The 21224-nt window shown below is 44.4% G+C and overlaps 1 protein-coding gene across 2 annotated transcripts in view; it reads left to right on the forward strand.

Moving 5' to 3' along the window:
• Positions 1-21224, forward strand: part of NBAS (NBAS subunit of NRZ tethering complex) — a 916216-nt gene that overhangs the window by 97234 nt on the left and 797758 nt on the right. For both annotated transcript variants that reach the window (XM_068280281.1, XM_068280282.1), the window contains exons 10-11: positions 13438-13576; positions 15888-15956. In XM_068280281.1, coding sequence (XP_068136382.1) covers positions 13438-13576; positions 15888-15956 — 208 coding nt within the window. The remainder of the gene's footprint in view (positions 1-13437; positions 13577-15887; positions 15957-21224) is intronic.

Consider the following 21224-nt stretch of genomic DNA (forward strand, 5'->3'; position numbering starts at 1 on the left):
CTGAATTGTAAAAAATAGCCTGGTCATTGGGGGAAGGGGGGGGGTCACATACACTGGTCCGCACGACAGCCGGGGGCCCCAGTCTCTCTCTCACTGGCTGGGGCCCCCAAACCACCAATGCGATACCTAGAGGGAAGTGCGGGCAAGCACTGGACCTCTCACCTCCAGGGAACTCACCCCCACTGCCTCTAAACTTAATGCTAACTGCAACAAACACAATTGCTAACTCCCAGCTAGAGCAATTTCCTGCTTTTTTCATTTTTTATTTCATTTGAGGGGGGGGGGGGGGGTGTATAAGCCTGTGGTCCTTAAGTGGTTAAACTTTTTGAAGCCGTATCTAAAGGTGCGTACACACGCCATCCCTCAGCAAACGATGGGTCCGTCAGACCCTCCCCTGGGCGGACGTTCTGCCGACAGTAGGATGTGTGTACACGCTATCGGCAGACTGATAAGAGCTGAGCGGATCTGTCAGTCTTATCAGTCTACCGACAGCGCGTACACACGTGCTACTGTCGGCAGAACATCCACCCAGGGGGAGGGTCCGACGAACCTGTCGTTTGCTGAAGTATGGCGTGTGTACGCGCCTTCAAAGGAGAATAAAGTGAGAGGCTGCCATATTTGTTTCCTTTTAAACAATACCAGTTGCCTGGCTGTCCTGATGATCTCTTTGGCTGCTACGGGGTCTGAATCACACACCTGAAACAAGCATGTGGTTAATCCAAAGGAGCGCAAGATATTGCAATTTCATCTTTCATGTGGCTAATCCAGACAGACTTATAGGAAATCATCAGGCATTTTAAGCTAGCACAGATGTACTTACCTGGGGCTTCCTCCAGCCCCTTGCAGCCGATATGTCCCTCGACGCAACTTCGCTCCCAGCTGCCGGCCCGGGGTCCCTGCCGGTGCAGATGCCAACCTCGTGGCATCTACGTCGCCTCTAAGGGGCTGGAGGAAGCCCCGGGTAAGTAGATGGGTGCTAGCTTAAAATGCCTGATGATTCCTTTAAGCCAGAAACATCTGATCTGCATGCTTGTTTAGGGTCTGTGGCTAAAAGTTATTACAATCAGAGGATCAGCAGGACAGCCAGGCACTAGCATTGTTTAATAGGAACTAAACATGTCAGCCTCCATATTCCTCTTAATTCAGGTTCCCTTTACCTTGATAAAAGGTAGCAAGGCGGGATTTACCATAGCCTACAGGCGCCTGATGATGGAAAGGCAGCTCACTCCCCTCCCCCAGTGCCTCCCTCCCTCCTTCCCTATACAGAGTTCCAGAGTGTAGCAGAGTGTAAATAGAGGTTATTCACCCGCCTCTCAGCACTCCACTAATGAGATCTCCCCTCAACCTGGGGCATCTCAAGTAACGCAATAATTGTGGTCACCTCTGACTACCTAATACTACAGGACACCTGTGGCTTTCTATGCTGGGCAGGGGAAGTAGGGGAGAGGTGAGAGCTGGGCCAGCCAGCACACTTGCGGTGTGGCTAGGGTTTTCTGGGTTCATGGAGGGTGAAGTCCAGGGTGCCAGGACATTTGTGCCTACAGGCTTCAGAGATAGATAGAAGACTGTGTGTTGGGCTTGAAGTCTTTAGAGCAATGTATATCACCATATTCCAGTCCTGTGTCTCTGACTTACCCATGCTGCTCCCTCTATACGACCCCCGGCTTCTGCAGACACGGGGAAGCCATACTTATGTGTTCATTAAACAGTTAATTACCCCATAAAGCCTTCCTAAGCACACTGCCAGGTCCTATGCAAGGCAGATGTCGATTCTCCTAGTAAATGACTGCTTCTCTTTATTGGCTCGCTGGGAGCGATGTGGCTTGTGGCTTGCCATTAATAGGCCAAGGCTGAGTGATTTACCATGCAGCAGGTTATAAACTAAACAAGGTATAGCTCTGCTGGAAGCCATAGCTCATGTCATTCAATAGCTGATGGAACTGACCGCACCTCTGTAATGGAAATTTGCAGTGCGTCTCCTTTGCTTTCTGGTGTACTGCAGTGAGGGTGGGAGAATAAGGGGTAATGCCTCCTGATTATGTGTGTATTTCATGTTCAGCTGTCATTAGATAGAGGGCCTGTTAGATGGTCTTCTCTATAAACATACATACACAGCATAATCTGAAAATATAGAAGTAAAAATAACATCGAATAGATTTGTAACCATAGTGCGGAAATGCTATCTTTTTCTTGTGAAATATCTTTTCTTCTGTCTGTAAAGAGAGTCTGAAGCCATTTAATTTACCTCTTTTTATTGCCCAGTTATCTTAAGCATTAAGATCAAAGTTGATTCCCCACATCCCCGCAGCAGAACAAGGTATTTATCTCCACAAAATCCCCGGGGCGATCACTTCCTGGTAGAGGCAGAGCTGTGTGCAGTAACTCTGCCTCTGCTCCAGTCAGTCTCCACCTCTCCCTGTCCCTCTCAGTCTTCTTTCACTGAGGGGGGAGGGGAGAGGCGGAGATTGGCAGAGATTGACTGTACTGGAGGCAGAGTTACAGCGCAAAGCTATGCCTCCCCTGGAAAGTCGTGGAATTTTGCCCCGGGGTTTCTGGGGGATAAATACCTTGTTCTGCCGTGGGGATGCGGCGAATCAGCTTTGATTTTAATGCTTAACCATTTCAGCCTGCTGGGATTTTTCACCTTATGCATCAGAGCAATTTTCACCGCCCATTTATTCGCTAATAACTTTATCACTACTTATCACAATATTGATCTGTATCTTGTTTTTTTCCACCCCTAATTAGGCTTTCTTTGGGTGGTAAATTTTGCTAAGAATTATTTTTTTCTAAATGCATTTTAACAGGAATATTAAGAAAAAATTGAAAAAAAATCATTTATTTCTTAGTTTTTGGCCATTATAGCTTTAAAATACGGTAATACATGCTACCATAATTAAAACCTATGTATTTTATTTGCCCGTTTGTCTCGGTTATTACACCATTTAAATTTTGGCCCTATCACAATGTATGGCGTCAATATTTTATTTGGAAATAAAGGTGCATTTTTTCAGTTTTGCGTCCATTACTATTTACAAGCTTATAATTTAAAAATTGTTCGTAGTATAGATCACATGCCTATTTAAAAAGTTCAGATCCTTAGGTAACTATTTGTTTTTTTTTTTTTTTATTTAATTTTTTTTTTTTTCATTGAAAATTTTATTTGGGTAATTTTTTGGGTGTTGAGAAATAAACAGTTAATTTTTAATGTTATAATATGTGTAAATTGGCATGAGAAATGTATGTAGATGTAGTTTTACTATTTGGCCACAAGATGGGCACCTTGAGTTTTCTTTTTCTCCTTGTGCTTCTCGCTTACCGGAAGCAAAAGGAGGACGGGGGAAATATTTTTTTTTTTTTTTTTTTAGAAAAACTGTGGTCTCTCATAAAAAAACGTCGGTTATTCTGCCTGCAACTTAGATCGGTGAATGGGAACCATGTTCGCGTTCACTGATCCCTGGGCTACCGGGGGACAGCACGGGGGCGCGCGCCCGCGATCGCACCGAAGCGTACCTCTGCATCAGAGCAGCTCCCTGGACGTGAGGATCACGTCCGTGCGGCTGAAATAGTATAACTGAGCAATAAAAAGAGGTAATTTATATGGCTTCAGACTCTCTTCTCTCTTTAATGGACAACAATTGCGAAAAATTAAAAAACTTAAAATTATACCTTAGCCCATGAAAAAAAACTTTTAAGAACCGTCGCCCTCTGTTTTCATCCACGACCCTCCGAAGCTACTTCCTGGTTGAGAGGGTCGATGAAGACTGCGCAGGTTCTGCTCTTTCGCCCTCAGTTTTTGTGCCCCGACCCTCTGAAGCGACTTCCTGGTTTGGAAGATCGGTAAAGACTACGCAGATTCTTCTCTGTTGCCCCCGGTTTTGTGTACCGACCCTCTGAAGCTACTTCCTGGTCAGGAGGGTCAGTGAAGACTCTGCAGGTTCTGCCCGGCGACACGCATCCTTGATCGTTCGCCCATGCTGTGCATGCGCATTTCATAGTTGTGGCATAATTGTCAGTGAGCCCACTCCCTTGGTTGAGAAGCAGCCCCACACATGAATGGTCTCCTGATGCTTTAGCCTTGGCATCCATGCTGGTCTAGTAATACCCTCCATCCCCAAATAGCTTCTTTAATGGTCGATTGGTACCCCCATCCCAAAATCTCTTCCCTGATTTTCTAGTAATACCCCCTTTTCCCAAATAGCTTTCCTGGTTCCCCATCCGCAAATAGCTTCCCTGGTGGTCTAGTGGTACCACCATTCACAAATAGCTTCCCTGGTTATCTAGTAGAATCCCTCATCCTGAAATAGCTTCCTTGGAGGTCTGATGGACACCCCACCTATCCCCATATAGCTTTCCTGGTGGTATACTACTGTACCACTTATCCCCAAATAGTTTCCCTGGTGGTCTAGTGGTACCACCATTCCCAAATAGCTTCCCTGGTGTTCTAGTAGTATCCCCCATCTGGAAATGGCTCCCCTGGAGGTCTATTGGTACCCTCCCATCCCTAGATAGCTTCCCTGTTGGTATAGTTGTACCACTTATCCCCAAATAGTTTATCTGGCAGTCTAGTAGTACCCCTCCTGTGCCTTATATGCAGAGTATGTCCATAGGAGAGGGAGGGAGGAGGCAGGGGGGAGGGGTCCCTTACGTAACCTCCAATAATCAGCAACTCTGGGCCAGGTGGCCTGGGGAGAACATTTGTCCCTTTTCCCTGGGCCAGCCTGTGATGGCAACTTGGGAAAGTGCTTGCGGGGCACCAGGGCACCCCAGCCCCCAGTTTGAGAACCTCTGGCCTACAGCACAAATGTTCTGTTGCCACGACCTGTAAGCAGAAATAAAAAAGTTCTATAGAGTTGTGCAGTAGAGATTTTTGTTGTTGTTTTTTTTCTACTTTTTTTTTTTTTAGATGTAGTTTTATCATTCTGAAGAATGCACAACGGAATGAAATAAGTGACATCTTATGTGACAGGTTAGGAATGAGTAATAAAGTCTGTCTTTTGAAACAAAAGCACGGACAATTACGCACAATTTTCACCTGCTGGCTTGTCACACATCGCACGGTACACGGTGCAGTAAACATTCGCCAGAAGAGAATATTCCAGCAAAGCAGACATCACACTCTTATCTTATGAATAATATCAGCTCCAGGCAAGCCTATTTTACTTGTTAGATTTTTTTTTCTTCCTGTGCAAATTTAATACTGTGTTGTGTTGATTCCAACTGGCAGAATCCTCGCTTGGTAACAAATGAGAGAGCAATTACTATAATTTGGAGTAATTACTTTTTGTGGAATTGGCACATTCTCTGTTATGATACTGTGCACATTGGGGAAGTTGCTGTTTGTGTCATTTCTGTTTATTACTTTTTTTTTTCCCCTCTGCTAAGTACTTTGCTTAAAAAAAATAACAGATTGAATCCCGCATTTTCGGATCACAGAAATGAGGGTTATTTGCTAAACCGACATTGATGTCTGCAGAGGCCACATAGGGACAAGTTTTTGTTGAAAATCCCTATCTTGATCTGAGAGGAACTTCACAGAGACTTCTTTAACACGTATTGCAGATCAGGGAGTGCTGCAATTAGGACTGTGGAGTGGGAGTTGGAGTCGGAGCAAATTTGGAGTCAGTTGTTCCATAAACTGAGGAGTTGGATGATTTTTGTACCAATTCCATAGCCCTGGTAAGTATTAGACTAAGGAGTCAGTCGAGGAATGTGCGCATGTAGTAAACGAACCCGTGCGTTGTCCAGAAAACGTAATTGCATCTCTATCCAAGGCCCCAAATGCAATTGAGCCCTAAAGGTGCATTTAGCGATGTATGTGCAGATCGACCAAGAGGCAGATCTTTCTCTATTCGAATCTGCTCAGAGAGAGATCTGTTGGTTTCCCATAGACGGCAGGCCAATTCCTGATCGATTCCAACACCGCTGATTCCACCGGCCTGATTGTCCCTCCCCCCAAAAAAAGTTAATGCCGCCCACCTTTACCTGTGGATTGTAAATCTCACCTGTCCAGCTACCAGGACTACTGGTCTTCTCTGCTGTCTACCCTGAGCACCACCGCGGTGATTTGTATACCACATGGCACATGTGTGTCACATGTGCCCCTGCCAGCACATGAGTGAGACAGTGAAAGAGACCCGGAGTCACCACTGCTGGACAGGGGAGATTACAATGCACAGGCATGGGTGGGACATTTACATTTGGGAGAACAGCAGCCAGGGCTCCGTCGTGTTTGTTCCTATATCGCACGCTGTTACCGCTGTGCACCGGATAGTACATGTCATAGTTACAGTGGAGGAAATAATTATTTGACCCCTCACTGATTTTGTAAGTTTGTCCAATGACAAAGAAATGAAAAGTCTCAGAACAGTATAATTTCAATGGTAGGTTTATTTTAACAGTGGCAGATAGCACATCAAAAGGAAAATCGAAAAAATAACCTTAAATAAAAGATAGCAACTGATTTGCATTTTATTGAGTGAAATAAGTTTTTGAACCCTCAATAAAAGACTTAATACTTAGTGGAAAAACCCTTGTTTGCAAGCACAGAGGTCAAACGTTTCTTGTAATTGATGACCAAGTTTGCACAAATTTTAGGAGGAATGTTGGTCCACTCCTCTTTGCAGATCATCTCTAAATCCCTAAGGTTTCGAGGCTGTCTCTGTGCAACTCTGAGCTTGAGCTCCCTCCATAGGTTTTCTATTGGATTAAGGTCCGGAGACTGACTAGGCCACTCCATGATCTTAATGTGCTTCTTCTTGAGCCACTCCTTTGTTGCCTTTGCTGTATGTTTTGGGTCATTGTCACCCATCCACGACCCATTTTCAGTTTCCTGGCAGAGGGAAGGAGGTTGTCGTTCAGGATTTCACGATACATGGCTTCGTCCATTTTCCCGTTAATGCGATTAAGTTGTCCTGCGCCCTTAGCAGAAGAACACCCCCAAAGCAAAATGTTTCCACCCCCATGCTTGACGGTGGGGACGGTGTTTTGCGGGTCATAGGCAGCATTTTTCTTCCTCCAAACACAGCGAGTTGAGTTAATGCCAAAGAGCTCTATTTTGGTCTCATCAGACCACAGCACCTTCTCCCAGTCACTCACAGAATCATTCAGGGGTTCATTGGCAAACTTCAGACGGGCCTGCACATGTGCCTTCTTGAGCAGGGGGACCTTGCGAGCCCTGCAGGATTTTAATCCGTTGCGGTGTAATGTGTTTCCAAAGGTTTTCTTGGTGACTGTGGGCCCTGCTAATTTGAGGTCATTCACTAACTCCTCCCGTGTAGTGCTAGGATGCTTTTTCACCTTTCTCAGAACCATTGACACCCCACGAGGTGAGATCTTGCGTGGAGCCCCAGAGCGAGGTCGATTGATGGGTCATTTTGTGCTCCTTCCACTTTCGAACAATCGCACCAACAGTTGTCACCTTCTCTCCCAGCTTCTTGCTAATGGTTTTGTAGCCCATTCCAGCCTTGTGCAGGTCTACAATTTTGTCTCTGACATCCTTGGACGGCTCTTTGGTCTTTCCCATGTTGGAGAGTTTGGAGTCTGCTTGATTGATTGATTCTGTGGACAGGTGTCTTTTATACAGGTGACTAGTTAAGACAGGTGTCCTTAATGAGGGTGACTAATTGAGTAGAAGTGTCTAACCACTCTGTGGGAGCCAGAACTCTTAATGGTTGGTAGGGGTTCAAAAACTTATTTCACTCAATGAAATGCAAATCAGTTGCTATCTTTTATTTAAGGTTATTTTTTCGATTTTCCTTTTGATGTGCTATCTGCCACTGTTAAAATAAACCTACCATTGAAATGATACTGTTCTGAGACTTTTCATTTCTTTGTCATTGGACAAACTTACAAAATCAGTGAGGGGTCAAATAATTATTTCCTCCACTGTACATCGTTTGTTTGAAAAAAAGACATCTGTACATAAAGTCCAACCAGAAAAATAAATAAAAATTTAAAAAACATGAAAAACACCAACGTGAACCTACACATATCGCATTTGATCCAGGGGAAGGCAAAAAACCTTACAAAGCCTGGGCCAATTAGCCTTAGAAGGGAAAATTCCTTCCCAACCCCAAATGGCAATCAGATAAATCCTTGGATCAACTCTTCCGGAATGTACCTAATAATTATAGCCGTGAATACTTTTCAGTGCAAGGAAAGCATCCAAGCTGTCTTTAAATGCAGATATAGAGTTTTGGTAGAAGCACGTAGAAAGGCAGCTGGCACAGCAGCAGTATGTAGTCAGCATGGAAGGGGATTAGGCAGGTAAACACACCTCATCCACAGTGTTGTAACTTGCGTGCTCTGATCCAAGGGAAGTACATACATGGAAGAAGGAGAAGGAGCTGGAATGATCGGCACTGCAATGTACATTTATTCTTCACAAAGTGAGGCACAGTCCGAATGCATAAATACAAAACAGTAGTGCAGCATACATGGACATACCGGTGCTCAGAGGTGTGATGTGACGGTGGGTGCTGGGCACTGCTCGCCTGATGGCCGTTTTGCGCTATATCGCGCTTCTACGGAGGCTGGAGGGCATAATTAATTGTTCATTTATAGATTTTTATAGATTTTTCTATGTATGCACAATCTGCACTTTTCTATGTGCACCAAGCATAATATGCAGTCACTGTAGCACGCTATGCCACTTAGAGTGTTGTCTACATAATAAATGTACATTGCAGTGCTGATCATTCCTGCTCCTCCTCCTTCTTCCAGGTATAGAGTTTGCCATAACTACTTCCTGAGGTAAGATGTTCCAGATTTTAACCACTCTCACTGTGAAGCACCCCTTTCTAAATAGATGACGCAAATCATGTCCCCTTGTCTGTCATACAACCCTAGGGACAAAAAGCTCATCTGCCAAGCTTTTGTATTGCCCTTTGATGTATTTATACATTTTAATCAGGTCACTTTTCAGTAGAGATGTAGCGAACGGTTCCCGAACCGTTCGCCGGCGAACATCTCTGAATACATGGGGCTTTTACTACTTCCGGGTCGCTCTGACCCGGAGGAGTACGCCTGCGCTGCCCGGCGAAGCGCGTCCTAGATCGCGCTCCTGTTGCCGGGCACTCTCTGCGCATGTGCGTGACGTCATGAACGACGTCACGCATATGCGCAGAGAGTGCCCGGCAACAGGAGCGCGATCTAGGACGCGCTTCGCCGGGCAGCGCAGGCGTACTACTCCGGGTCAGAGCGACCCGGAAGTAGTAAAAGCCCCAGAGATGTTCGCCGAGCGAACAGTTCGCAACATCTCTACTTCTCAGTTGCCTTTTTCCAAGCTAAATAAGGCCAGTTTGTCCAGCCTCTCTAGGTAAGTGAGATCTTCCATCCCTCTGATTAATTTAGTTGCCCGTCTTTGTATCCATTCCAGAAGGTCAATGTCCTTTCTATAGTGTGGTGCCCAAACTGTATTCCATACTCCAGATGTGGCCTCACAAGTGATTTATACAGAGGGAGTAGTATACTAGCATCTCAAGATATTATTTCCCTTTTTATGCATCCCAGAATGTTATTTGCTTTAGCTGCCGCTGTTTGGCATTGTATACTATTACCTAACTTGTTATCAGCCAGTATTCCTAATACCTTCTCCAAGTCCAGTGTTCCCAGCTGTATGCCATTTATTTTATATGATGATCTACTATTGGTACGTCTCAGGTGCATGACTTTACATTTGTCAACATCAAATTTCATCTGCTACGTGCCTGCCCATATGGCCATGTTGTCGGACTGAGATTTTCCAGCTTGCTTGATCGATGCAGTCGACCGATTTCAGCCTGGAGTCGGTCGCCCATTGATCAGGCATGCTTGTGATGGCCCTGATTTTTATCCAATTGTTACTGAGACTATACTATGTGTGAACCTGTTTAATTGGGGTATGAAATCTACAAGCATTCGCAGTCAGCTCCCATAGACTGATCACTGATCAGGCTGGGAAAGGGGAGGAAAAGCACTGATTTAAAGGCGGGAGGAGAGAGATGGCAGAAAACACAGAAGTCTAGCGTCCAGATACAGATAAGCTGCTTTCTTCTGTTTACCTGCACTGCAATGCCTTTGCATGTTGCTTTTTTAAAAAGATATGAGCCTAAGGCCGGTTTCACACTGTAATTTGATGTCAGCGGTTCAGTACGGCACGCCAAATATAGGCCTTCAAGGAATGCTGCGTTACTATGCGGTATCCGGCCAAGCAGGAAGTGACACCCACTTCCTGCCAGCCAAGCAATGACAAGCATACAAATGTATTGCAAAAAATATGTTTCGGCGCATGCACAACACTTAAAAGCTGCTGCAGGGTGTCCAAGAGAATTCACCGCCGGGAGACTGGAGAGCAGGATACAGCCGATATGGCTTATCCTGCTGCTGCACAAGTTCCCGGCGGCTTAAAATACGATTCCCCCTCTAGGTTGACGTATATAGTGGGGAATGGTGTAATTTGGCTGCCAGCTTTTGCTGGAATGGCAGATTACAGTGTTTTAAAAGTAACTTCAGCTCCGTCTTCTGACAGCCCCGAAGTTACTGACTGTGCGCCGCAATAGCCGTAATTCCCATTACGGTCTATGGTGGCGCCGGCTGCGCCCAAGTCTCCTGCGCTGCATTTGCAGTGTTCGTGCGGCAGGTATTCACACTGACACGCGTTGCCATAGACTTACATGACTTTTGGTCCGTCACACATCAACGCAGACATGCTTGGGAACTTAATTTTGGATGTGCATCAGATTGAGGACTTCCAGCGCACCACACCGCAGGTAATATCATTTTACCAATAGACTTTCATTACACTAGCGTTAAGCTACGGCAAATTGACGCAATGCAATGCCACAGCCTGAAAGGGCCCTTAAGCCTCGTACACACAGCAGATAGGAGTTATTGGAAGCAAACGATCCACAACTGATCATTAAACAATCATTAGTTGTAAAACAACCCAACAATATATCCTGGTGCTTCGATCCAGGCAGACATTAGTCATGTGATGCATTTTTACAAATATTGTTAGATCATGACCGGCTGTTGGCTGTGTGTGTGTGTGTGTGTGTGTGTGTGTGTGTGTGTGTGTATTCTCCACATGAGCCTTTACTGAATATCTCCATCTGACTTGTGTAGGTGGGTGTGTTACCTCTGCTGCCAGTGCCACCTGCAGGCGTGTTTCTCTGCAATCTGTACAGTGGGTGACGGCATTGTTGCAGCAGCACGGGGAGCGGTGATTCTCTTATGAAAAAATGATTAATAGATTTTTTACCTTTTAAAATGCTATTGAATTTATTTAATTTGAAAAATATGGGATGGTGGTTTAGGCCGTTAACGGCATTCAGTTACTAAAGGGAAAGGGCTTGTACAGTTTTAATTTGTTTTCTAGAATTTTGCTTTGTGTTGGTCGATGTATTACTAAGCTGTGCAAACAGGAATAAGACAATTATAAATGACATATGTTGGAGATGCAGAACAGTGATTCAAAAATGTAGTCATGTACGGTGGAGCTGTCCTAAAATACAAACTTTTTGGAAAGAGATACAAATTTATCTTGAATCTAAATGCAATTTTAGTTTCCAATTTGGGCACCTTTCAGCCCTTTTTGGAATCTGTTTGCAAAGGCATAAGCCGACAGTTTCCAAATTGATTGTAATAACATCCATAACTGCAAAGAAACTGATAGAAGAATTTTGTAAGAACTGACTGGTTAGCTAGAATTTGTACATATATGGAATGTGTAAATCATGAATTTCAGGGAAGCCTAAATTCACAGCAGGATATAGAGATTTATGAATACTGGATGACTAATGTATTTGGCCAATAAGTATTTAGCTGATGGAGGTTGATGAGAGGACCTGTCATATTTTTTTTCCCCCTTTTTCTTCTTTAGTTGCTGTTCTTGTTGTATAGATGGTTTCAAAAGGTCAAACGTCATTCGTCCCATAACTTCTGTTTGGAATTAAGCAATAAAAATGATAGACATTCCTGATCAATGTTTCAGTGACCTTTGACAAAAAGATCATTTAAGAAGGCCCTCATTTTTAAGACATTTTCATGGAATCAAATGTTTTTATTAAATTGAACATTTAATATTTTTTAAAATGACTTTTTAAACCTGAACGCCGGTGCGCAATCCCCTTAGGGGTATCACCTTTATGCGGTATCTAAGTTGAATCAAAACAGCCGAGGCGCTCAACAGGCATAAACTTGCGTTTAATGGCGCAGACTGCACACTACATGTTATGTAGTCTTGTCCCTTCGTCAGGTGTTTATGCATACAAAACTTTATGCCTATTGAGTACCTCTGTTTGGATTCTACTTGCATTGTGTGTTGCCAGCTTTAACCTCTTCCTGCAGAATGTCTTATTTGTGTACCTTTAGTGCAAATAGGACATTTATACCTGTATTGCGTGGTGGGAGTTTGTGTGTTCCGTGTGTGCATTTGAACCCTTAAAGCGGTATTGTCACCATAAAAATCAAATTTCAACAGCATCTGGTCTGAGTGTATTAAGTGATAAAGATGCTAATCCTGCATTCAAAACTTTTTTCTGCTGTTATGGTTTGGAGTTATTACATACTATAGGAGCACTGGCCCTAGTGCCAAACCGTGCCAAAAAGTTGAATGCTGGGAGTTCTTTTGAATGTTGGGAGTTTTTTTTTATATCTATATTATATTCCTCCTCTTCCATTTATTTCCCTGCCTAGCTGATCACTTGTGTTTACAAGCAAGGCTGAGGTGACTCAGTGATTGGATGTGTAAATAAAAAAAAAAAGACTCTGGGAGGAGGGCAGCAAATGAATACACAATGAGCAAGAGAAGGGAGGGGGGAAACAAGAGTCAGGGAGGATATGATGTCAGCATTAGCTTGGCAAGATGGCCACTGCCTAGAAAAGGATTTTCTGCTTTTCCTTTGTAAAATTCACAGGAATCATTACGTGGAAAGCACAATACATCTGTTATGTAAGTAGAAGTAGTATTTATCTACTTATATATGTGGTTTTTTTTCTAGGTTAGCATGGGTGTCGCTTGTTCTTTAAGGCCACGGAATGGCTGAGGGGTTGGTACAAAATTATCCGACTCCGCGGTTTATGAAACCACTGACTCCAAGTATCCAAAATTGCTGCGACTCCTGTGAGTGGTTTACACACGCCTTGATATAGAGGGACCCTGCGAGGCCCCTGAAACAATTGTCGGATCTTTGTGGATACTGAGCACAATAAAAATAACCACACGCCTTGATAAAGGGGCATTCTGCGAGACCCCCTAAACAATTAACAGATCTTTGTGGATACGGAACACAATAAAAAGTGTGCTAGTGCTATCATTGAAACTTGGAGTGCTGGTATCCTCTGCTTTCCTTAGCATTGCTGCGATTCTCAGATTGGCCGCCTTACCATAGTACATTTGAGAGCTATATATCAGATGGAAGGTTAATTACATGCGGTATATTCTGTGCATTTCAGGCTCCTGTTCGTCGGAGGAAATGAGACAAATGAAGACGGAGTATCTAAAGCAACACAGTGTGGGCTGACAGCTTGGAGGATCCTCTCCGGATCCCCGCACTACAAGCAGGTTACCAATTACGAGGATGATGTGGGCACGGTAAGCAAGCTGAAAACATCCTGAATCTGGTTCCCATAGGCAATTATAGGAATTAGATCTGTCATGTGTTTACAGGGTCACGTAAAAAAAATAAATAAATAAAGATGGCAGCTCCCTTATGCATTTTTATTATTATTTGTTGTTTATTGTATTTATAAAGCACCAACACATTACACAATAGATACATAGGTTAACATACAAGGTAAGACATACAAGTAACTCACAATAAAACAAGGTCATGCAAATGTATTTGATAACAGTAGTTCAGTGTCTTTGGTCAAAAGATAGTCTGTTCTAGTCTGCTAGAGGGGCGTCAGACAGTGAGATTGTATGATCAAGATGGAAATACTGGGGGAGAGGGCCCTGCCAGAGGCCTACAATCTATAGCAAAGGTGTCAAACACAAGGTCTGCAGGCCGAATGCGGCCCTCCATGACATTCAGAGCTTCAAATGTGCATCATGCTATGCAGTTAAAGAGCAACAGCACACTGCCTTCCCATCCAGAGGAGCACACCGGGGACAGTGTTTCTGACTGAAACATTGTCAGTTTGAGCTGAGGCGCAGCAATAACCCACATGATGCTCCCTCCTAGGAGCAAGGAGGTGCCCACAGCTGGGATGGCTACAGACTTAGGCACGTTGTTACTGACCCGAGGAAGCAGGCCAGTACCTGTGAAACACGTTTGTGCATCAAAAACTTTTACTCATATGGTTTGTCCGTTTATGGAGGTAAGACCGAATTACTCCTATACCTTATGATTTACTGTAAGATAATTATATTCTGGGTGCCTCCAACAAGTTTTCTCAGTTGCCTCCCAGGATCCAAACATCTCAACCCCCATGTGGCTTGTAAAAGACATACACACTTTCACCCAACACCATCTTCCGCACAAAGCAAAAAAGAGCAATGGAGCAATGTAATATTTACCTGCTCCGGCATTGCAGTGTGTCTCTTCTGTTCTTCTTGGAAGTCACACACTCTATGCTGCATAGCTTTTTTTTTTTTTTTTTTTTTGACATGTGACATGCCTCAGAAGGCAGATGATTGCAGCATAGTGCATGCGGCTGTCCAGAAGATCAGAGAAGTTCTGAAGCAGCGCTGGAGCAGGTAAATATTAAACTGCTCCACTCTGCAGAAGGGGAGGCGCAGGACCCACGGTCTCTATAGTTACACCACTTAGTTTGAGACTGTTCATAAATGTTAATTCCTCATAAAAAAAATTTGGCCCATAACTTAGACTATGTTTTAAATTTTGGCCCCTTACATGATCGAGTTTGACATCCCTGATCCAAAGGGTGAGGGAAGGCTCGGGTCCTAATCAGCCGTCCCTCTCCTCTCCTGGTGCCCTTGGTGCTGCGCTGGCTCTCGTGTTCAAATCCCCCACCGCGGGGACTTTGGAAGTCTTCGGGAGCCGAGTCCTCCCGAAGACAGGCTGTTCCATACTGCGCACGTACGAGTGCGTCATAGAGGGCGCTCGCTCGTGCGCAGTGTAGAGCAGACCGTCTTCGGGAGCACTCGGGCTCCCAAAGCATCTCCGAAGCCTCCCTTAGGCCGGGAGACAGCGGTATTTGACCGAAATGGTCGAATAGCGCTACGGGGGAGCCGGCGCAACAGCGCGGACCGGGAAAGGAGAAGTAATGCTCTATGGGACCCAGAGCCTCCCTCTCCTTAGGTGAGTATCTGACTTTTTTATTTAAATTTCGGTTCCCATTTACTCATTGGGGCTGAGTCGCCTCAGAAATCAGCGGAAATGCTGCAGGACCCACGTTTGCGATTGGGGAAAAAAAGCTCATCGCTCATCATTCTAATACATTAGCTAAGCGGTTTTAAAAGTGCTCAGAAGCGCTCTTGGTGTGCACCAGCCCTGTGGCAGGATACAGCAGGCAGCCATTACGATTCTATTACCTAACTTAGTCTGCTGACTCTCTGCAGAATTGGCTTATGCAATATGATACGTCGCACATTAACATTCAGTTAAATGGAAAGTGAGTGGCAAGCCTGTTTCTTGTTATTTCTATCAATTCAATTAAAAAGTAGCTGAAAGATAAATAAATGCTTTTCCTACCGCGGCCCTGAGCGATCCCCGTTGTTCCCGTCCTTCACAATAGTTGTAAATTAATTTCCAAATTGCCTTGAGGGGCTTAAAAAGCGTCTAGGGAAATGTAATGGCTTAAATGGTTTGTATTTATCCTTCTGCTTCTTTTGTCATCTTTTCATTCTCTGCGTTTTATTCCTATATAAATGAAGAGTTTTCTGCCCCCCCGATAATTTTGGTTGCCGCCGTAACGCATGACTTGATCTCGTTTTACAGACCTCGAAGAGAAAAGGATTCTGGAGGATTATTAAGGCCCGATTATCTAGCAGACACGGAACTGAGCAGGTAAATAGGGATTAACTTTATTAATTTAGTTCCAGCAGGTAGGACTCTGTTTTGATTGAGTCGGCGGCGTGAAGAACTTAAATACGTGTGATACGACTGCCGTTCATACTTTAATTTCTGTAATTGGATGTGACTTTTGTATTTATTTAGTCAAATGAAGAATAGTATGTGTATAATGAATTCCTCCCCTCCCCCAACCCAACCCAATATTCAGTAATGCATGGAGCGCAGAACTATTCTGTTCTATTTAAAATTGGCTTATTGGAATTCAAATCCTGGAACAATCTGGGCCCTTAAAGGGATACTGTAGGGGGGTCGGGGGAAAATGAGCTGAACTTACCCGGGGCTTCTAATGGTCCCCCGCAGACATCCTGTGTTGGCGCAGCCACTCACCGATGCTCCGGCCCCGCCTCTAGTTCACTTCTGGAATTTCTGACTTTAAAGTCAGAAAACCACTGCGCCTGCGTTGCCGTGTCCTCGCTCCCGCTCATGTCACCAGGAGTGTACTGCGCAGACACAGACCATACTGGGCCTGCACTGTGCGCTCTTGATGACATCAGCGGGATCGAGGACACGGCAACGCAGGCGCAGTGGTTTTCTGACTTTAAAGTCAGAAATTCCAGAAGTGAACCGGAGGCGGGGCCGGAGCATTGGTGAGTGGCTGCGCCAACACAGGATGTCTGCGGGGGAGCATTAGAAGCCCCGGGTAAGTTCAGCTCATTTTCCCCCGACCCCCCTACAGTATCCCTTTAAATACCTGAGGGATTTGTTGCAACTCGGACATGACCCCTCTTTAGCGATGGTCATGTCTAGGAAAACACATGGAGAAGCATGTGATCAGTTTGGTTAGGTGGTGGATATGTAAGTCGCTGCTTTGCTGGTCATAATTATGTGCTAAAGCAAGATGTGATCACTGCAAATCTATCAGCTGATCGAACAAATGACATGCTTCTCCTTGAGTTTTCCTAAACATGGCCATCGCTGCTCCTCTTTATTTAGAAAGCATCCCATTCTACGCTGTGCCTAATCACATTTGCGGATTTAGTGGACACTGTGCCTTTTTAAAGTGATCCTTAAAGAGAACCAGATATGAAGCACCCTCTTGTATTTTACCTTATAAATCAGTGGGAACATGACAGTAAACACCTAATCTGCCCTTTGTTTCATTGTTCTCTGTGTAATCTGACTGTTATCACCTCTGATAAGAACCCCCCGACTGAGAAGTCAGGCTGCTCCGTCTAGCTTTGACACAGAAAGATTATAGCTAAGTCTGTCTTCTGTGGTGTTATTTCAAGCCCAAGCCTGCCCCCTTGTGGCTTTGCTATAATGACTCAGCAATAATCATTCCCAGCAAAGCCAGATTTAATTGCTCAGTCTGGGATTCTTGTGACTGCTGATAACAGACACTTTTAGCAGTGAGGAGGAAACAGAGAGCATGGTAAGTGTTTTCTCTAATGTTCTTACTGATATACATGGTAAAATACACAAGGGTGCTTCCTCTCTGGTTCCCTTTAAGCCTACAAAACAAAAAAAACAACAACAGTTTTACGAACCTGGGGCTTCTACCAGCCCCCTGCAGCTGTCCCGTGCCCTCGCAGTCATGATTGGATCCTCCTGTCCCCCGCCGCCAGCTACTTTCACTTTCGGCCAACAGGCTTACTGCGCCTGCGCAGGCCAGGCCACGCGTCTCCTTCTATGCGTTCCCGTCCACAATAGCGCCCTGCGCAGGACGCTATTGCAGACTCCCCGCATAGAAGGCTACGCGTGACCAGGCCTGTTGGACCTGGTGGCAAAGTGAAAGTAGCTGCCAGCTACTTTCAAGAGGATCCAATCGTGACTGCGAGGACACGGGTCAGCTGCAGCGGGCTGGTAGAAGCCCCAGGCGAGTAAAACCGATTTTATTTTATTTTTTTTGTAGGCTTAAGTGTCTCTTTAAGATTATGAATTTAAAGGGAATCTGAAGTGAAAATAAACTTATATAATGAATTGTAAAAGTAACACAGCTAAGAAATAGATCATTAGTAGCAAAGATATGAGTCTCATTTTTTCCAGTACAGGAAGAGTAAAAAAACAAACTTCAGTTATCTATGCAAATGAGCTTCTTTGAGCTCTCCCATCCAACTTGGGTCGGAAACAGTCCTATTTTCTGAAGCACTTATATATCAAAGAAACGGTGAAAAACAGCTTTAGATAAGGTTTTACTGCAGGGGAGTTGTAAGGGTCATTAGCTCTGCTCTGTTTCATAGTTTAAAATGCAGAGTGTTGTTTGTAATTGGAAATATGACAGAATGATGCAATGTTATAAAAAAACAAAAAAAAAATAATGTAACTGAGAATAAGAATGAGATTCTTTGCTATTAATGTTCTATTAGTTATCCGTACTACACATACAATTCAATATATCCTAAGTTGTTTTTTTCACTTCATTGTCACTTGAAGGAGGTGGTTCTGCCTAGTTAAGTTACATAGAAATTTGTAATAATCCTGCATCAACTTGCAATTATTTGCATCTCATTGACCATCCCTTGTAATGGTAAGGTTAGGGGTACCTAAAATGAAGTATGAATGTCCATACGGCTTCCAGACGGGGGTGTCTAGGTATTGCACATTCAGAATCTGCTTTATTTGCCGAGTACGATGGGAGTTGTCCCCTGAATTATTTGTTGTACACATGGCATTGGCAGCAGTACGATGGCAGACAGTGATTTACAAGCATAAGACAGACATAGGGGTCAACCACTAAGCATAGAGATCACACATTAAAGGTCGCAGGTACATTTATGCTCAGGGGTGTCAGGTAGGCTAAGGAAATTTACAGGGGAAGAGACTAGAGTTCAAGAGAAGGACTGCTCGAGGGAAGAAGGTGCTCCTGCTTCTGGTGGGTTTGGGTTATACAGTTCTGTATCTGTGGCCTGATGAGAGAAGGTTGAAGTTGTGATGAAGAACTGGGTAATTATTGCTGAACCTTCGCCTTCCTCTGCCCGGCCCTTTTCGATGTCTCCTTAGGTATAATACGTGATGCAAAATGCGACTGGTGGCGCCATAGTATGGCAGCCTCGGCTCTTGGCTTTCAGACATTACCCCCCCTCCTTCCAGAACCTGTATGAGCCAAAACCAATTCCAGGTACAACCCCCTTTTGTACTTGGTGAAATAAATGATTCTGATTTCCGGAGTGGATGGAGTCGCGGAAAATCCTGGTGGTCTTGGTCCTCAGCCTAGAAGTATAGAGGTGGTCTAACGGTGGCTGGGGTGACCCAACAATCCTCTTTGCATCGGTGATTACCCTTTGGAGTTTGTATGCATCGCTAGCAGTTGCGCCTCCATACCAGACAATAACAGAGGAGCAGAGGATAGCCCCGATGGTGGAGGTGTAGACGCTTGCCAGCAGATCACGTGGCATTCACTAGAGCTGTTACTCTGTGTTTGGCAGACTTAGGCCTCAATTCACTAAGCTTATCTCCTGTCTTTAATAACGTTTCTAGAGTTGTTCCCACGGTGATGAGGCATGTAGTATTCAGGCAACATTTTACCTCAGGCAAACCTAAAGTTAACTCTTCTGTCTTTAAGTTAACTCTCCAATGCTTAAAATAACTCCAGAGTTAAAGACAGGCTGTTAATTAACTGCATGTGAAAATAACTACAGAGGAGGTAAATTAACTTCAAAGGAGGTAACGTAAGGAATGAAGAGATAAGATAACTCTCTCACTGTGTGGAGGTAAGTTTTCTCTTGCCTTATTATCTCCAGCATGATCTTAGTGAATTGAGGCCTTAGATCTCTTGCTTCTCCAGCAGCTCACTCACAACTGAGGACTGTACTGCCATCCCCTCCTGGCTGTCACAGCGGGTCTATCTTCTGACGCACACGTTCTCTCCTGCCTTCACTGTCAGGTTTCCGCTCTGCTTCCATCACCACTCATCGTGCCTGAGACTTTATTTCCCTTGGGTTGCACAGTCCATTCACCAGGCTCATACCCAATGGCCCCTAGTGTTTTTTCACCGCTACAGTGACAAGTATTCAAATGACTGTTTTTAACATTCATTAAAAATAGATTGCAGGAAAAACAGTTCTGCTGGTTTGACGGAAGCCAAGCACGAGATGGAGTTATGTTATGGAGCGCAGCGGCAATTACTTCTCAGCTATGCTTGAAAGGTTTAGCTCTGTTAGTGAATTGATCAGGGAGGAGAAGTATCTGCTATTCAGAGTTATTACTGTAGGATACTGGACAATGAGCAGGGCAGTGACTGTACAGAAAGCGGTGGGGCTTGTATTATTGTTCTTCTCATTCATGTGCGGCCTGATGGGTAGTATCATGAAGCGGACTGTGATAAGCTGAAGAGGAGGGTCTGTCTATTATTAGTCAGTATCTCAATATGTAGGTTCAAGGACACTGCGCTCCCTTTGATAGTCCTCAGGCTCATCACCTTCATCACCTTCAATGTGAGCGCTTACCTATTTTGTTTTGCACCTTCAATGTTCCTCAGAAAAAGGGGACAAGACGTGCATAGTGTAACTAATAGTGACCATCACCAAAGATTTCCCTACAGACATCTGCACCTCCTTTCCACCTTTATATCACCACCTCAAGAACAGGACACTCACCCCTATATTTGCCGTCACGGTGCATAGCAGCTAGTAGTGCTTCATATACATTACTCCTATTGCAGGCACCACAAGGACCACCGTTTTCATGCTGACTTCCTCTCTATCTTCTGTTGCCAGCAGTTGGAGTGTGTTGAAGACGCATTTTGCCAGGGTCACCGCAGGGTCCTGACTCCTCCAGAAACTGATTTCAGATCTTTAAGAAGTTTTACTGGGGTCTAGCTGTGCTCTTTGGGAAGAGATCAGATTCCTGCCCATAGGGACATTTTATTGGGTTTCCTCCGGGCACTCTGGTTTCTACCCACATCCCAAAAACATACAGATAAGTTAAATTGGCTTCCCCCTAAATTGGCCCTAGACTATGATACATGCACTACATGATACATACATAGACCTATGACTATGGTAGGGATTAGATAGTGAGCCCCTCTGAGGGACAGTTAGTGACAAGACAATATATATAATCTGTACAGCGCTGCTTAATATGTCGGCGCTATATAAATACTTAAATAAATAAAATAAATATAATGCCTGAAGTTCTTCATTACTTGCAGTACTTTTTGAGTAAGATTATTGCATGATACACCACATACAACACATGGATAGGTACAGACAAATTACGAACTGTCACAATTGCCTGGTGACTAGAAAGACTTTACACCAGTAG

This window comes from Hyperolius riggenbachi, chromosome 4, assembly GCF_040937935.1.
Source record: "Hyperolius riggenbachi isolate aHypRig1 chromosome 4, aHypRig1.pri, whole genome shotgun sequence".
In the NCBI taxonomy this organism is placed as follows: Eukaryota; Metazoa; Chordata; class Amphibia; order Anura; family Hyperoliidae; genus Hyperolius; species Hyperolius riggenbachi.